This window comes from Ursus arctos, unplaced genomic scaffold (genome assembly GCF_023065955.2).
Source record: "Ursus arctos isolate Adak ecotype North America unplaced genomic scaffold, UrsArc2.0 scaffold_1, whole genome shotgun sequence".
In the NCBI taxonomy this organism is placed as follows: domain Eukaryota; kingdom Metazoa; phylum Chordata; class Mammalia; order Carnivora; family Ursidae; genus Ursus; species Ursus arctos.
Genome location: NW_026622763.1, coordinates 102,237,786 through 102,256,555, shown reverse-complemented (window position 1 = coordinate 102,256,555; position 18,770 = coordinate 102,237,786). Strand labels below are relative to the sequence as shown.

Genomic DNA, 18,770 nt, shown 5'->3' with positions numbered 1-18,770 from the left:
TAACAATCCTCAATATTTGAAGTTATCTTGGGGCACCTGGGTGGCTCAGTCAGTTAAGTGGCTGCCTTCAGCTCAGGTCATGATCCTAGCATCCTGGGATTGAGCCCTGCCATCAGGTTCCCTGCTCCCTTGCTCAGCAGGGAGCCTGCTTCTCCTTCTCTTGCTCCCCCTGCTTTTGCTCTCTCTCCCTCCCTCTCTCTGTGTCAAATAAAATCTTTAAAAAGAAAATATTTGGGGGCACCTGGGTGGCTCAGTTGGTTAAGTGTCCACCTTTGGCCAGGGTCATGATCCTGGGATCCTGCGATCAACCCCGTGTGGGGCTCCCTACTCAGGGAGAGGCTGCTTCTCCCTCTCCCTCTGCCCCTCCCCCTGCTCATTCATTCTCTCCCTCTCTCTCTCAAATAAATAATCTTTAAAAAAATATCTGAAGTTATTTTTTCTATTTTATAGCTGAGAATACTGAGGCTTTTCAAAAGGATAACATAAGAGAACTGTCCAAAATCACACTATTTAAAGGGCATAGACAGGACTGAAATACTAATCTTCCGACTCATTCAACAAATATTTATTGCACATTAAGCACCAAATTTTATGAATTCAAATACAGATATATTCCATGTCTGCCCTTGCATTCAGAGGCCGTCCAGGTTCTCTTGCTCAGAATAAGAAGGGCAACCCATTTTACAAAGTACCACATCTATTATACGACTTGATGAAAAATGTAGCTATACTCAGAAAAAAACAGCAAAGTTAAGGAAATCCCCAATACAGGGGCACCTGGGTGGCTCAACTGATTAAGTATCCAAGCATCCAACTCTTGACTTTGGCTCAGGTCATTATCTCAGAGTCATGAGATCGAGCCCCGGATCAGGCTCCATGCCCAGCAGGGAATCTCTTTGAAATTCTCTCTCCCTCTCCCTCTGCCCCTCCCCACACCAGGCTGACTCTCTCTCTCTAAAATAAATAAATAAATCTTTAAAAAAAATCCCTAATATATAGATAGGCAGACAGACAGACAAATAAAAACATAAAAATAAATGATGGGAAATGGCTTTTAACCCACATAATCAATCACAAGCAGTCATGCAATGATTTGGGAATACAGTACTAATCGCATGATGGATACACCAAATGGAACACTCACTTTCTTTCACCTACTTTTACCCTAAGCCTTTGAAAAACTAATGAACATAGCAAAGCAAGCAAAAGAGTACAAATGGCAAAAGGCTCAACTCATCAAAAACTGGTGTCACTATTATTTTTTCTAATAAATGTTACTGCAAAAAATTATTAAAAATAAAAATACTAGTAATCTCTCAATCTTACAACTCTATCTGTAGTTAGCTTTTACTTAACTTTAAATTTTTTTATAGTTTCAATCAGTATGCCTACTATTTTGCATAGCAAATACTTCTCTGTGATTATACATCCTCCCAATCATACAAATGGGTACATACCAGGTATACCTTGCTGCTACAGCATAATCTACTAGATTATTCCCCACTGGACATTTACTTTATAACCAATTTTTTGTGAACTATAGATAACGAGACAAGAAATACCTGCTCTTCTGAACTATCTCTTCTGAAAAAAACTTCAGAAGAATGCAATTACTAGGTCAAAAGACAGACTTCGTCCACTGCCTTTTTCCCTCAAAAAAAGGGTCAAATCAACACACCAGTTCGCATTATTGACACTAAGTGCTGCTATCCTTTTAAAACTCTTACCACTTTAATAGTTGTAAAGTGGTACACTAATGTGGCTCAAATATGAATTTTTCACGTTGTTTACTGACCTTATGTCCCTTTCTGTAAATTGTTTACATTTTTTTCTAAACTAACAGCTTCTTTACCTTTGGACCTATCAGTCTTACATATATTTTTCATATTAGTACCTAATATGAAAAATATAAAAAACAGGATGGGGCAGGGGCACATGGCTGGCTCAGTCGGAAGAGCATGTGACTCTTGATCTTGGGGCTATAGGTTCAAGCCCCACATTGAATGTAGAGATTACTTAAAGATAAAATCTTAAAAAAAAAAAAAAAAAGAACAAGGCAAAAATAGAGTATAGGAAAAAACAAAATCTGGCTTTTCTACTTATTGAAAACTATCTTGTAATTTTCAACCCGTACTTCATGTTTGAATGACAATGCCATACCTTGTTCCAAAAACAATTTGAGACCGGTATTTTGAAGATAAGGAAGAGCACAGTACTAAACAAAGAATAAAAATCTTGGTGTCACTACACCTGATTTTAAATTTTGGCCCCAATTCTGATCTATACACCTTTACTTAAAAAAAAAAAAAAAGAAAAGACCCAATTCCCAATTTAAAAAGTGTGTGCGCGTGTGTTGAGGTAAGGCTGCCTGAATTTACACGAACACCAGCCCATTCTAGCTCAAAAATTCTATAGCAAAGGAGTTCAGGGCACCTAGATGGCTCAGTTGGTTGGGCAACTGCCTTCAGCTCAGGTTGTGATCCTGGAGTCCCAGGATAAAGTCCTGTCGCATCTGGCTCCCTGCTCAGCAGGGAGTCTGCTTCTCCCTCTGACCCTCTCCACCATGCTCTCTCTCATTCTCTCTCAAATAAATAAAATCTTTTAAAAAAAAAAAAAAAAGGAGTTCAAATTTTGTTACTAAGTGCTTGTTTCCTCAACTGCAATACACTTTTTGATATGTCAAATATTACATACTTAATAACTGCAACAGAAAGATTAAGGTGACAACTTCTCCAGTAAACCAAGGAAAGCCAGAATAATGTAATTCAAACATGCAAAACATCCCACATTTAAGTGCAAGGTTGGGGGTGCCTGGGTGGCTCAGTTAGTTAAGCGTCTGCCTTCGGCTTGGGTCATGATCCCAAGGTCCTGGGATTGAGCCCCGCATCAGGCTCCTTGCTCAGCAGGTAGTCTACTTCTTCCTCTGCCGCTCCCCCTGCTTGTGCTCTGTCTCTCAAATAAATAAATAAAATCTTAAAAAAGAAAAAAGAGTAAGTGCAAGGTAGGTGGAGTTCCACCTCAGAGGATCACTGTCATTTTCTTTTTTTTTTTTTTTTTAAGATTTTATTTGAGTGAGAGAGAGTGCACACAGGGGGAGAGTGAGAGGGAAAAGTAGACTCCCAACTGAGCAGAGAGCCCGATGTGGGGCTTGATCCCAGGACCCTGAGACCACAAGTGGAGCAGCAGGCAGACAATCACCCAAATGAGTCACCCAGGCACCCCTCACTGTCATTTTCATAAGAGAAGGGTGAAACGAATTCAAGAACTTTTACGTGGACTTCACGCATCTCCTCCCCCTCCCTTTATGCAACTTATTCCTAAAGTATAACATTCTTGCCAAAAAGTGCATAAATCACAAATGTACAATTCAAAGAGTTTCCATAAAGCAAATATAACCACATAACCAAGATTTTAAAAAAAGTATCAGGAGTGCCTAGGTGGCTCAGTTGGTTAAGCTTCCAACTCTTGATTTCAGATCAGGTCTGAATCTCAGGGTCGTGAGTTCAAGCCCTGCACTGGGCTCCACACTGGGCATGGAGCCTACTTAAGAAATAAAAAATTAACTGAAATAAAAATAAAAAAGAAAATATCAGGAGTTCTCAAAAATCATGTCCCTGCAGTCAACCCTTCCCAAAGTAAGCACTATTTCTGACTTTCATCTCCAAAGATTATTTTTGCCTGCTTTTTTAACTTTTTTTAATGCAGATGGAATATTCATTTATGTCTGGCTTCTTTCACTAAACATTATAGGAGATTCATACACAATATTACAGAGAACAGTAGCTTGTTCTTTTACACTGCTATACAGGATTTCATTGTATGGACAGACTACAATATATTACTCTGCTGCTGATTTAGGATGTTCCTAGATTTCTGCTATACGAATTGTGGTGCTATGAGCATTCCTAGATATGAAATTTAGTGTATGTTTGTATTTCTGTTGGTATATGCTTAGAAGTGAAATTGTCAGGAGTGAAATACAGTATATTCAACTTTAGTAAGCACTACCAAATATTTTCCCAGAAAAATAGTACTAAATTTACCATTTTTTACCTGTTTCGTTTTACTTAAACCTCTAGCAAACATTAACATGAGTGCTTCCTATGTAGACAAACACAATTAAAGACAAAGGATTAAAAATAAAGAAGAGACTCAGACATAGCATCTACCCAGCAGGTCCATAGCCCAGGGACACACATGTAAACAAATGCATCCATTTATCTCATCTAATCATCATTATAACCACAAAAATTAAGTTAAACATTATCATCTCTATTGTTCCTGTGAGGAAAGGGATACCTGTAGGGGGAATTTCCCAAGGTCACATACCTGAGCAGTGACCAAATCAGAAACAGAATACAGGTGTTCAAACTCCTAATCATGGGTTTACTCACAAATTTAACCCACTGGAAGAAGCAAAAAACTCTAGAAAAACTAATGGAGAAAGAGGAAGCTCTGGGATCAAAGTCTAACAAATTCTAAAAGGGCAACAGACATACTATGCATGGGTACAGCTTATAGACAAAGACCACCAACATCTCTATAAGGAGAAGATAGAACGAAATGTATTAATCTTCCAACAGAAATTATGTCAAGGGGCGCCTGGGTGGCCCAGTCAGTTAAGTGTCTGCCTTTGGTTCAGGTCATGATCTCAGGATTCCTGCTCAGTGGGAGTCTGCTTCTCCCTCTCCCTCTGCCCTTTCCCCCTGCTTGTGCTCTCCTGAATGAATGAATGAATGAATGAATGAATGAACAAATAATAAAACTGTTTCAAAATACATACCCCTGAAAAAAATGTTAAGACCAATCTCTTCACTATGAAAATTTTATTCCAGAACTTATTTTGAGGGGAAAAAAATGACTTCAAGCACCATCTAATAAAATACACATTTCCAATTACTACTAATGTAACTAAAAATTACACTGCATGCAAGAATTGCTCTAAAGCATCAAAATAAATCCTGTATCACCTAAATGATTACAGTATATTTGTATTTGTGTAGATTTGAGTGGGCAGTGAAAATGTCAAAGAGAATTAGATCTACATGATTTGTTTTAAAAAACACATACATTTGTTTATTACTGATATAATTTAAAATAAAAGCTAAATATTAAAAGTCATTCCCAGGCAACGTAGAAGATGCTATCTAAAGTTCCTTTCAGGTCTACAAACTCCAGAATTCCACAGTGGCCAGTGAGGGACACCCACAAGGCCCTTCTCAGCATTTCAAACCAAAGTCCTCCTCCTTCCATAATACCAGCACGATAATAAAGTTGAGTAACCAAATATTTTAGTTTACTTCTTAAATTCTTAAGAGAATAACTGATAAACAGGATTGAAAAGTAAATGTAATTGAATAATTTACAAATTTAATGCCTGACCCAAGTATTCCTAACCTATAGTCCATAAATGAACTTGGGGGCTATGAATCCTTAAACCAAAAGCACATATTATGCTGGCATGTTTTCTTTTATCAGGGAAAATGGTCTAAGGTTTTTGTAAGAGTCTTAAAGAAGTATCTATGACCTTCAAAAGATAAATACAAATTTAAAATGTATTTTCTTTTACTCAATATAGCAAACATGACCGTTTTATGATCAAACTATACTACCTATATAATACATGTTATGTTCTCATAGCAACAGTAACCAGAAATGTATAAAACATGCTAAAATGCAAATGTACAACATAAACAAACATTTTCCCAATGGCAGTAAATACTTGGTCATTTCTGACTTAATGTATTAAGTATGAATAGGATTCTTCTAAAAATAAAATTAAATTAAAATGTAACATTGGTTTTAGTCTGGTCTAATTGAGTAGACTTCCTAAGGAGAAAGAGCAGTAAAAGGGCACCTGTGTGCATGTTTGACTCACAGCCAAAAACGGTGTTTATGGAAAACTTCAGATGGAGCAAAGAGGCACTCAGCCAATAAAATCTACAGCTGTGAGACTTGGAACTTACAAGTGTCCAAACTCCAAAAGCAAAAGTGGAATTATGGGACAGACTTTGAAGCTTGTTTATGTGCAAATTTTTCTAGTAAGAAACTTTGTATTCCTCTATTCAGATATATAGTCTCTGACCGACACTAAAAATATTTTCTAACACCAGAGAAAATAATGAAAGGAAATCCCATCCAGGTGTTGATATTTACTTTTTTTCCCTATAATCAATTATAAACAAAACTCAGGATGGCTGGGAAGGAGAAGTTTAAATCTTATATCCAGAGATTTGTAACTTTTCTCCCATCCTAACTCCTAAGAGGTTACAAACTACTCCACTCATTAACATTGGTCCTGAAAACACAACAGTTCCTGGCTGAAAAAGACAGACTGGAGGGGCTGCAGCGTATCAAAATCTCCTTGAAAAAATACCTCTTGCGGTCTGAATATACCCCATATTCCTACAACTCTCACGTTCAGTCATCTGATGGTATACACCCAGACACTGCCTCAAATCTCTGGGGAAGAAGATGATAAGCAGGTAGGCTTGAATACAGAACTGGAAAGGGACTAGGCAGCTTCTAAAGAAAGCGAAGTATACCACGTAAGAAAGAACACAGGAGACAGAGCTAAAGTTTTAAAGTTGGGAGATTATTCATGTACACAGGTAGGACACTAGACTCCAACTACAGCATTTGTTACTCTCAAGTACAAGTTGGCACAGTTATGGACTACATACTAGATTACTTTAGCCAGAAAGAAAATCAAACACCTTTAGGGACAGAGATTTGAATTTAATAAAGAATAATGTATCTAAAAAAAAAAAAGAAGAAAAAGAAGAAGAATGTACCTGGTCTTGGCACCTTGCTTAAGCATAATTTTTAATAAAAAATAAATCAAAGAACAGATATTTAGCATTTATGTTCACAGAAGAAATGTTTTAGAGTCATCTTCAACTGAAATCAGTAAATCTGTTTAGATAGAAGGGCCCATGTGTTTTAGGGTGAAGTTTATATATACGATCTATGCCAATATCAGTTTCATCTCAACTAACCTGGTTGAGGTTTCAACCAGAAACGAACTGAACTGCTCAGGTTATTAAAATGGGAGTACTATGCTCCTGAGTGGACACTCCAAAGCCGGTCTACAATATCCATATAATTATCAACTAGGAATCACTGTCTATAAACCATAGCAAGACTCAAATTGTAGAAATCAAGAAACCAGAACCCTTCTTTACTTGAGACGTTTCTTTCTTGACAATCATTCTGCCAAATCTGAAACAGAGTATATTATGGAAAGAGGCTTCTAAGTTTGGCAAAATCCTTCACCATCTTGCTTATTATAATGTTGATGCAAGACACATGCAAATACACTCCCGTAGTTTCAGAAAGGCAGTGTCACACTATATTTGCTCTGGATTTTTCTCCCATAATCCATCAACTGTCAATTGATATAAAGCATAATTCCCTACCACTGTGTGTAGGACTGAATAAGCATCACATCACAAGTCCCTACTTTATGCTTTTACCTCCTCTAGTTCTGAAGGTCAAAGTTTCCAATGCTGTGTCTGAACTTGTATTGAGATGTTTGGCATTAATAAAACAAAGAAGGAATTAATACTTTTTTTTTAATTGTGGGGGAGGGGAAGGAATCTACAAAGGCGGATTTCACCTTCTAAGTAGCATTATATTGGTCTACATTAATAATTTTCCCAGCAGGCCTTCCATGATTCTACTTTGAACAATCACGGCCTTTGTTTCCCAGATCCTCTTACATGTGACATTTGATCAAAGTTTTAAAATCAGCAGCTAACAGAGGTGGAGAAAAGTACTGCTCAGTAAAGGCGTTACACAAAGCCATCTCACAGCTCATTTCAAGGTTGTTACAAGCTGGATCACAAACATTTTCTAGCTAAACACTATTTAGATGTTAAGTTAAATTTTCTGTAACCTGAACACTACATCTTACTGCACGTTATCATATGCTTCTCAGGAAACCATCCCCTAAACATTACTAAAGCATGCCTTAAGAAAATTCTTCAGCTCCTTCACATAGGTGTGTTTTTGAAAGATAAGTGCAAGTTACCAATTAAGTTTATTGTTATTTAAGATTTTGCACATAGCCTTAAAAAAAAAAAAAAAAAAAAAAGCCTGTCTCCTTGCCCCTCCCCCCCCAAATTCAGGTAACTAAATTATCTACATTACCAGTTCTAGAATTAGCGGTAGCCATTCTAGTGAGATGGAATATGAAAAGAAAACTAACAAAATCAATTAATTAATTCATGCCTAGAAGTCCTTATCCAAGGAAATCTTCCCCAAAGAAATGGAGGGGAAAAAAAAAGAATAGTAAAGGCAGTATCTCACACTTCAACATGCTATATAAGGAAAGACGGCTGAAAGGAAATCTTGCAGGGAATTTTATCCCTTTGAACTTTCAAATAAACTCTTAAGTAAGATTATGCAAACTTACTAAAGACCGGTCCTGATTAGAGGGAAAAAATGCACCCCTTCTCCAAGTCAGTTCTGGAGGCTTTCTCCAGAATTGTTAAGGTTTGTGTTGGGTAAAGAAAGACCTCCTAACAAACCAGCATTCTTTTCCACATGATCAGAGCTAATTGGCCCCCCTGCAGACTAAGTGACCAATCACATCAGCTTCAGCTGAAACTAGCCCCCACGACATTATAAACAGAGGAATGTGAACTGTAAACCCAGTCCAAGAAGAGAACCTACAAGCTAGACTTGTAGATTAAAGTTACCTTATCAAAAAGACAAGACGCTGCAAGTTTCCTCAAGACCTACCTGTGCACACATAGGCTGACCCAGCAAAAGAATTGGTGAGTACATGAAATAATATTCATTCTTATTTCTTTCCTTAAGGGGAACAGAGAAAGAAATTTGAGTGGCAAATAGGGACAGAGCCAGATATTGCCAAAAGATTTTTAAAACAAGATACTACCTTTAGGGTCATACATTAAGATTCTTTATTCTTTTTCCTTAAATTTTGGAAATGGAGTAATAGCCCTACTGAAAGCATTACTAGAAATTTTCCTGTTTTATTAAATGTATACTAATTCCACATTAGAATACAGAAATGAGTAGAAAGGAGAGGCCCTAGAAAAAATTCAGTGGCTTTGTTGCTTCTACCCCCCTTCCTTGGCTTTTAAATATATATCTGTATCTATATATAGATATATAGATATAGATATATATAGATATCCTTCTTTTGGAAGGGATTAAGAAAACCAAAATGAGCGTACAAGAACAAATAACCCCCCCCAAAAAAATTTTTAAGCCATGAAAAAAGTGATGAATGCCTAATTTTAACTGTCTTTTTAGGCACAGATTCATTACTGAAATTAGCAGATGCTTCTACAAATAAGAAATTAAAATATAAAAGAATCTCTGAGCTTATATAAGAGAGTTAGAACTCACACTGTCTGCCCCAATTATAGAGGGTAGGAGAGATGATTCTAAGACTATACAATCAGTTTTTACACCAGCTGTAAACAAATACATAATCATGTGATCATTTAACATTTGTATTTATAGCCTATTATCTTAACTGTTTAATATGAACTACATTACCACCTTACAACATGGCAACAGAAAAGGCATAATTTTAAGTGCTACAAACCAAAGGAGTAAAATGAAGCCATAATTTTAACAGCCACTGAAGCAGCCAAACTATCATTTTTATAAAGTAGTGTTTTTTTCCACCGAAGTCTGTAAATGAGCAAATACTTTACAGCCCACACACAGAGATACAAACAAACCTTCCCAAGCTTCAATTCTATTTTCTATTGGGATCAGTTAGTGAGAATCATATAAATACAAACCAAGACAAAATACATTCAGTGGGTATTTGGACACCTGTAAAGATATGAAAATTACTTGGAGAGAAAATCTACAGGTTATCAGGCAACAATAATATAATTTCTAAATACTGTACAAGCAGATGTAAAACCACGTAAGAGAAAAAAAATCATCTAAAAAAACCTCTGTCAGTTGAGGGAAATGGAAATAAATTTTAAAACTTACAGAGTTTTAAGAGACTGTGTTATTTAATTCTCTTTTGTCTCTCTCTCTTTTTTAATATAAGAAGCCTGGCCAAGGGGATTGGGTGGCTTGCCCAGCTGACACGGCTATGTAACCAACAGAGCCAGAGCACGGTCAGCTAGATTCCCCACCTTGCCTTCATTATAGTAAACCATACTGCTTACATGAATCCAAAGATGGACTTGTTCAGGGTAATCCGTTAAGAGGAGATCAAAATCTTATTCTCTCAACTACTCCACCTCCCAACACAATCTAAACAAGATTGAGCAATGGCTTATATATAAAAAGGAGATTGCTTGATATTAGTCTTGACATCCCTGTTCACAGGTTTTTCCATGTATTTAGTTAACTGCAAGAGAAAAAGAATGAAACTGTTGAAGCTTAAAGTGATTATTACAAAGCTGTAGGTAACAAGTAACGATCCTGAAAAAGTCCAAATAATACTTTTATTAGCTATAATATATACAGAAGGCTATCTCCCTGGGTAGTGAGTTTTAGAACTTAATAAAGTAAGTTGAAAATCAAGAATAACGGAACTTTTCCCCTCCCCAAAAAAGTATTATGAAACAATCAGCAATTAGTATCATTCACCAGGACAGCGATTCCCTAAATGCAAGGTCCATGATGGCCATTTTCACACAGGGAGGAAGCAACAAACAACAAAGGTGAAACTAACATAATGTTACATACCAATTTCACCTCAAAAAATGAAAAAAAAAAAAAAAGAAGAAGAAGAAGAAAGAAACTATAAAGGACAGTGCAGTGGTTCACAACCTTTCTGAAGGCAGCCGACTATCATTCCTTACTATATCCTTCTTCAAGTGTCAAAATGCCTTTTCTTTCATAAAATATATTTTAAAAATTATTTTCTCACCTAGCAAAATACAAATTTAACAATGTAACAAGTCTCTCCTCCGAAAGACTGGACTATGTAATAATTGTGGCTGTGATGATTTTCAAATTTTATAAGACACCTTCTTTAACTGAAAATATATTTCTTGCCTACAAATCATAGGTCTAAACCTAAACATTCCTAAAGACCAAATATTCTGTAATGACTCTTAAACAATTAACTAGTCAAATGGAATGTAGTTATTATTCATAAAGGTTAACCAGGATCAAAATGTCTATTTTTGAAGCAATATAGCACTGACTCTGGACTATGGACTTGGTATGGGATTCATCAACACTTACTACCTTTGCGATCCTAGAAAACTCACTATGCCTCAGTTTCTTTATCTGTAAAATAGGAATTATAATGGTACTTACTACTGGGAAAGTTAAGGAACATTATTTATAATACTAATAAAGCAACCAAGACTGAAAGGTTACTTTGCACCAGACATTGCCTGCTGGCTTCACATGAGTTAACACAAGTGTTTGGTATAATTCCTCCCACATAATAAACAATATATACTGGTTAATATTATTAATCATTACTGTCGTAAGAACCATGTATGGGGTTAACAATGGTTTAAGATAGATACCTGAGATAGTTATGGGGATCAGAAGAATATCTACTAGAAGTACTAAATATATGGCTGTCAAAGACTGTCTTATGTGGGGCGCCTGGGTGGCTCAGTAGTTAAGCGTCTGCCTTCAGCTCAGGGTGTGATCCTGGGGTCCTGGGATCGAGCCCCCGCGTCGGGCTCCCTGCCCCACTGGGAGCCTGCTCCTTCCTCTCCCACTCCCCCTGTGTTCCCTCTCTCTCTGGCTGTCTCTCTCTCTGTCAAATAAATAAATAAAATCTTTAAATTAAAAAGAAAGACTCTCTTATGAATACAATGTCAATCATCTTGGGAAAGATTTTTTTCACCAAACTTTCTAAATAGCTTCTTGTCGTACGAAAATTAACCCGTAAAGTTAGCCAGATGTGGATAAATAATACAAATAATCTAAAGCCCCCATCTGCCTAGTGTATGTTTCTTTCTTCTGCCTAATCCTTAGTGACTTCATCTGAAAACCGGGATAATAATGTCTATTTTGCTGGGGCACCTGGGTGGCTCAGTTAAATGTCTGACTCTTGATTTCGGCTCAGGTCATGATCTCAGGATCCTGAGATCCACCCCTGGTATGGGGTTCTGCAACCAGCGGGGGCTGAGAGGATGGGGTCTGCTTAAGGATTCTCTCTCTCCATCTCCCTTTGCCCCTCCCCCCACTCACATTCTCTCTCCCTCTCTCTCAAATATATAAATCTTAAAAAAAAAGTCTATCTTGCTGAGACACCAAAGAATTAGAGATAATGCAATACAGAAGGTACTTAAGCACAATGCCTATGAAAATTTTATTATTCTGTTGTTTACTTTCAAAATGACAGAGATATGGTCTCCTAAAACATTTAAAGAATCTAGCAAAATTAGTCATTAAACAGCTGTGCTGAGAAAAAAAATACACTAAATGATAATGACCACTTGTTAAAATAATGAATTATAAAGCATTAATGACCTAAGACTTTAAGTTTATAATATGAAACTAAAATGGTTATCCACTCTAAATAAATTTTTACCATTACCCCAGTATTCCACCAGTAATTAAAATCTAAAGAAAATACAAGAGAATGTCTATAATATCACCAATACATGTTAAATTAGCCTCCGGGGGAAGGGAAAGTATATACCCAGCTAGCCAATATCCAATTCCAATATCACAGGAAGGCAGTCTCCACAGCCCCAAAGTTCCTAGACATGGGAAGGACCCAGCAAACCCAAGCAACAACTTAGCTCCAAATGCCTCTAGTCCCCTTCTTAAGTGCCACTGTCATTCAAAAGGTAGGAAGGGAATATGTAAATACTCTCAAGAGCATCTACTTCTGAGCGAAGCAGATAGGCAGAGTCAAATATAAACTCCTAGCACTGCACTGCAGCAAAAAGAGAGAGAAAGCAAAGCTGATTTTCTCATTCTGTTCCTGTGAGGCTCCACATAAATGTCTTAACACACCTTTGATAGAAGCAAGAATCAACAGACAGAAAGCATACCTTAGATTTCTTCTCGCCACAGAGAAAAGCATACCCACTGATTTATAGTTTAACTGTTTACAGCTAAAACCTAATTATATTAATTATCTTTTAAAAATTGCCATTTGGGGGTGCCTGGGTGGCTCAGTCAGTTAAATGGCTGCCTCTGGCTTAGGTCATGATCCCAGGGTCCTGGAATCAAGCCGCATATCAGGCTCCCTGCTCAGCATGGAGTCTACTTCTCACTCTCCCTTTGCCCCTCCCCCCCTTCTCTTGCGCGCGTGGGCGGGCTCTCTCTCTCTCTTGCTCTCTCCAGTGAATAAATACAATCTTTAAAAAATTTTTTAAATTGCCGTTTGGTGCCTTAATGGTTATAAAACTTTTTTTTTTTTTCTTTCTGGCTTACTTACTTTCAAAACTAGTATTATCAGGATGCCTGGGTGGCTCAGTCAGTTAAGGGTCTGCCTTTGGCTCAGGTCATGATCCCAGGGTCCTGCTCAACAGGGAGTCTGCATCTCCCTCCCTCTGTCTCTTCCAAGGCGTGTGCGTGTGCGCGCGCTCTCTCTCTCTGTTTCTCTCTCACTCACTCTCTCAAATAAATAAAATCTTTAAAAAAAAAAAAAAACTACTATTATCTAGGAATCTCTACCTAGAATTTCTTATTTTTCCAAGAAAATAATTTTCTCCCCACCCTACAATCTAATCAGAATCTAGAATATTCAGAGAATGGCAATCCATTAGATAGGGAAGAAAAGAATCCATGAAAATGGCCACAAAGTGACAAAAACAAAGCCTATTCATAAAAGTTTCAACAGGCTAATTAAAAAGCATACATTAGAACTATGGATCTCTAAAAGCTTAGTCCTGTCCTAGCACAGAGTTCAGCTTCAAAACATTTGTAGACAATTTAACACTACATTTCCAAATGATTTCTAGTTATTTACACAGAGGAACACATATATTTAACTTATTTAATTATGAATTATCCATAATTATTAATTATGAAAAATTGTTATTTACACATAATGTTTAGTCAGATCAATAAATACTTTATGCCTGGACCTGTGTAAAAAAGAGGCAGGGGTGTCAAAGAGACATGAACCATAACCCAAACCTTCAGGGATTTTGAAATATACTTGGAAATATTAAAATGCCACACTATATTTTAACAGTCATTCAAGGAAACAATAAGAGATATCCTAAGGCAAGCCATGATTAGGTACAAATGAATGGCTTAGTCAATAAATGCCCCTCTCACGTGAAGAGAAAAGAGAGAGAGCTATCAGACTGGGAAAGCCTGCCCAATAGCTAGGGAAGCATTCCAAAAAAAGGAGAAAGTGAATGAGGTCTCAGAATTTATTAATATTAACTGTAAAACAGTTAAGAGCTTACTAATTTATTCTTGGTTTCAGAAAATTACAACCTGAGATGGATGGCAGTAATTGCAAAGTTATTGCTCCTCTCCTAACTCAGAGATACCGGAGGATGGTCACCAAGGATGGCCACAGCACACTTCAAATGGATGGTGCTCAAAGAGGTCTTGCATATCTGCGAGACGCTTGGGGAATCCTAATGGACATGCGCTGGCGCTGGATGATGTTGGTCTTTTCTGCTTCTTTTGTTGTCCACTGGCTTGTCTTTGCAGTGCTCTGGTATGTTCTAGCTGAGATGAATGGTGATCTGGAACTAGATCATGATGCCCCACCTGAAAACCACACTATCTGTGTGAAGTACATCACCAGTTTCACAGCTGCATTCTCCTTCTCCCTGGAGACACAACTCACAATTGGTTATGGTACCATGTTCCCCAGTGGTGACTGTCCAAGTGCAATCGCCTTACTTGCCATACAAATGCTCCTAGGCCTCATGCTAGAGGCTTTTATCACAGGTAATTGTTTTTGTTCTTAAAAAAAAAAAAAAAAAAGAATTACAAGTGGTTTGGAGAGGGAATAGTTATAAGCAACTGTGTTGTAGAATAATTTAATTTGCATTATTAGCAGGTAATATCAAAGATTGAAAAAAAAAAAGTCTAGGGCCAAATGAGAGGTGAAATTTAAGAAACCTGACTCTACACTTAAATTTTACCTATTGGAACTCCTTAAGAAAAAAGGGACCATTATGACACTAACTTGCAGCAGTATCTTACACCAAAAAAATATTAACGAAAGGTCTAAAAAGGCATTTTTCAGAGAAGCTAAATACTTTGTCAAGTAAGCGGATAAATACGTTAAATGCATATTTGACAATCATTTTACCTAACAGGAATTTGATTTTTTTTTTTTTCTTTACTGGGTTAGAATTTCCTCCTCTGAGTTTATCTGTTCAACATTTACTCATTATCAGTGAGCCCAGAGCACAACAGTCAACATTATATTTAGAGATCAAGTAAGTATATTTCCTTACTGGAAATATGGCTGCAAAGATTGAGATTTTATTTATAAACCTGATAACAAATAAGACTTTCCTCTAATTAAGGAGGGCTAGTGTCACTTTTATAAGTGATATATATACAGTTTAAAAATCAAAAAACAAATTGAAAAGAAAACCTGGCTTTAATACACTACGCAATAATAATCTGAAAAGGTAAGTAATGGGCCAAATGAAGGGTGATCTGGAATGAAGTCCAGTGTGCTGCCAACTGGTTCTATAATCTGTAACAAATCACTTAACTTCCCTACAGGAGTTCTTAAACTGGGTTAGTCATTAAATAAAATTTAGGGGATCCATGAACTTAGGAAAAACTTGCATCTTTTTTCACTAGCCCCTAACTGAAAATTGCCATTTCCTTCCACCATAAACGTAGACAACAAAAAACAATAGTATCAGCAATATTGGTAACTTTGATAAAAATAGAAATGACAGATATTTTCCTATGACACTACAGTACTTCAAAAGTACACTATTAAACCCATCACTATATTTTGTTTACAGCATTAAAAAAGCACATATAGTACCATAATTTACCATAATTTCTTAAATGTTCAACTCAATTTCAGTATATTTGGTTTTCTTCATATGTATTTTATTTCTGTGCTTTTAAAGCGTAATTCTTAAGAGGTCCACAGATCTCTCTAGCCTGCCAACAACATCTGTGGCACAAAAGTGGTTAAGAAATCCTGACCTACAGCTTGAGGGCACACAGAAGATACACTTTCAAAGGTACACTGAAATCACCTAAGAGCCAGAGCCTTCTAAAATAAAAAGGGGAGAGGGTTATATAAGTTTCAAAGTTAAAAAAAGTGCTCAATGTATCACTCATTCTACTGGTCCCCTCCCTAGCCCAAATCATTCTACTCTGAATCTAATTTCTACTTCAATTTGAAATAATCTCATTACAAATGGATTTATTTTCTGTTACTTTTAAGTGGGGGCAGAAATATAATAAATGACCATTCTTTGATTTTTGTAAGAAATGAGAAGACAAAGTTACATTTCTATGTAACAAAATGAATTGTGCTTAACCGTTCTGAAATCAGTTTTTAAATAATGATATATGTACATTTTAAAAAATCCTTCAGGCAAATGAGACTACCCAAATTAATGTGTTCATCAATTCTTGACTCACTTGGAAGGCATGACATCAAGAAATGTTTAACTATTTGATACACCCTTCTCATTCAGAAAAGGTATTCATATTTCAAGAGTTCATTCTAAAAAAAATTCAATGATTTCTAATTTAGGTGCCTTTGTGGCGAAGATTGCCCGGCCAAAAAATCGAGCTTTCTCAATTCGCTTTACGGATTTAGCAGTAGTAGCTCACATAGACGGCAAACCTAATCTAATTTTCCAAGTGGCCAACACTAGACCTAGCCCTCTGACCAGCGTCCGGGTCTCAGCTGTACTCTATCAGGAAAGGCAAAACGGTGAACTCAACCAGACCAGTGTGGACTTCCACCTTGATGGCATCAGTTCTGAGGAATGTCCATTCTTTATCTTTCCACTAACCTACTATCACTCTATTATACCATCAAGTCCTCTGGCTACTCTGCTCCAGCATGAAAGTCCTCCCCACTTTGAATTAGTTGTGTTCCTCTCAGCAATGCAGGAAGGCACTGGAGAAATATGCCAAAGGAGGACGTCCTACCTACCCTCCGAGATCATGTTACATCACTGTTTTGCATCTCTGTTGACCCGGGGTTCCAAAGGTGAATATCAAATCAAGATGGAGAATTTTGACAAGACTGTTCCTGAACTTCCAACTCCTCTGGTCTCCAAGAGCCCAAACAGGACTGACCTGGACATCCGTATCAATGGACAAAGCATGGACAATTTTCAGATCTCGGAAACAGGACTGACAGAATAAGACGTCTCTATTACACCCTATTTTTTAATGTATTAAATATTCCCAGCCAGTTACGCAGCTACTTTTCCTTCATATCTCATGTTTTCTCTTTTTTCAATGCTGATTACATCTCTGATTACATCATGGAAATCAAGCCTATGCCCATAAAAATGGCTGAGCTAACAATACACATTCTGGAAATATAACATTCTACCTTTAAAGTTTGTATCTGTGGTTATCTGCTGAAATCAATGCATCTCAAAATAACAGATATTTATACAGAAATGTTGGTGGATTTATAACAAAGTGGTATGATACCACTAATGAAGGTAAAACAGGACAATTAAGTTAACACAGCCAAACTCTAAAATCAACTACAAATCTCTCATTTTCATCTGTAAGTAGAAGAAACAGTCTAGTCTTAAACCTAGCTCCCTGGGTAGACTGATGATTTCACAATATTTAATGAACATCCTTTTAAAACTGTTATTTTTTTCAAGACAACAAAGATCATTGCTCTGGTTCGTCATACTACAAAACTGGAGTAAGTATTACTCCCTTAATTTTTAACATCTAAGAACAAAAATTCACACACACACACAAAACAGCAAAGTATCTATTATACATAGCTCTCAAAGCATTTGAGCATGATACTCAAGCACATGCACATATTCATGTATTTGTGGCAGAAAGTGATCAGATCAAGTAAGAGATCCAGCCTGAATGAACTCTGTAAGGTGGTATTTTTGTAAGGAGATGCAAAAGTCTATCTACTATAAAGCCACCTTACATAATAATCAAATAGTGATTTAAAAATTATCATCAATGATTCATTTGAATCGCTTCTGACCTAAGTAAAAACATTCTCTTCTTACCTATAATCCAGCCAATGGTATAAAAAAAAATGACACCCTAAGTAACTCATAAATGCAAATATATTTAAGTTTTTATAGATATAAAGGTTTAGTTATATATCATTCAAACAGGAAAAACATCTTCAATAGATAAAGCAAAAAAAATTAGGCAACAAAGTATTTTCAAACCCAAATTCCTGTTTCCAACTTCAAATAGTTTTTTCTATAAACACAAAATGAGTGTTTATTCACCAGTAGGAGGCTGGACTAGATAAACTCTATTATTTCTTACCAAGTCTAATACTTAATGAAAACTATGCGCTCTCTGGTTCAATTTTTATTTTACATATACTTAGATGAACCCTTTCCCTTACCTCCAGTTTAATTTAAAACCATTCTCTGCATACTTTTCATTTTGATTAAAAAAAAAAAAAAACACCTGTCCTCAAAGTAAACAAAAACCAAAAACGTCACCCTATCAGAATTCAAGTAGATTTGTGACTTGCTCTTCTTTTCTGAAATTCCCCTTATTCAGGTTTAGTAGGAAAACTGAAAGATTAACCCTCCCCACTGGTAATGATCCAGCTAGGAATCATCCCATGAAATAAACACGAGCCTAGTAAAGGCAATCAGTGGTGAAGAGTAGGACAGAGTAGCAAGTCACATTTTTCTACTCTC

At 36.6% G+C, this 18,770-nt stretch overlaps 2 protein-coding genes across 10 annotated transcripts in view; one reads left to right on the top strand and one right to left on the bottom strand.

Annotated features, from left to right (window-relative positions):
* Positions 1–18,770, bottom strand: part of GIGYF2 (GRB10 interacting GYF protein 2) — a 140,832-nt gene that overhangs the window by 60,512 nt on the left and 61,550 nt on the right. The window lies entirely within an intron of this gene.
* On the top strand, positions 14,378–17,311 carry KCNJ13 (potassium inwardly rectifying channel subfamily J member 13). Its single transcript, XM_026491690.4, has 2 exons — positions 14,378–14,844; positions 16,637–17,311. The coding sequence occupies exons 1-2, from the start codon at positions 14,385–14,387 to the stop codon at positions 17,257–17,259; spliced, it is 1,083 nt and encodes a 360-aa protein (XP_026347475.1). The 5' UTR covers positions 14,378–14,384; the 3' UTR covers positions 17,260–17,311.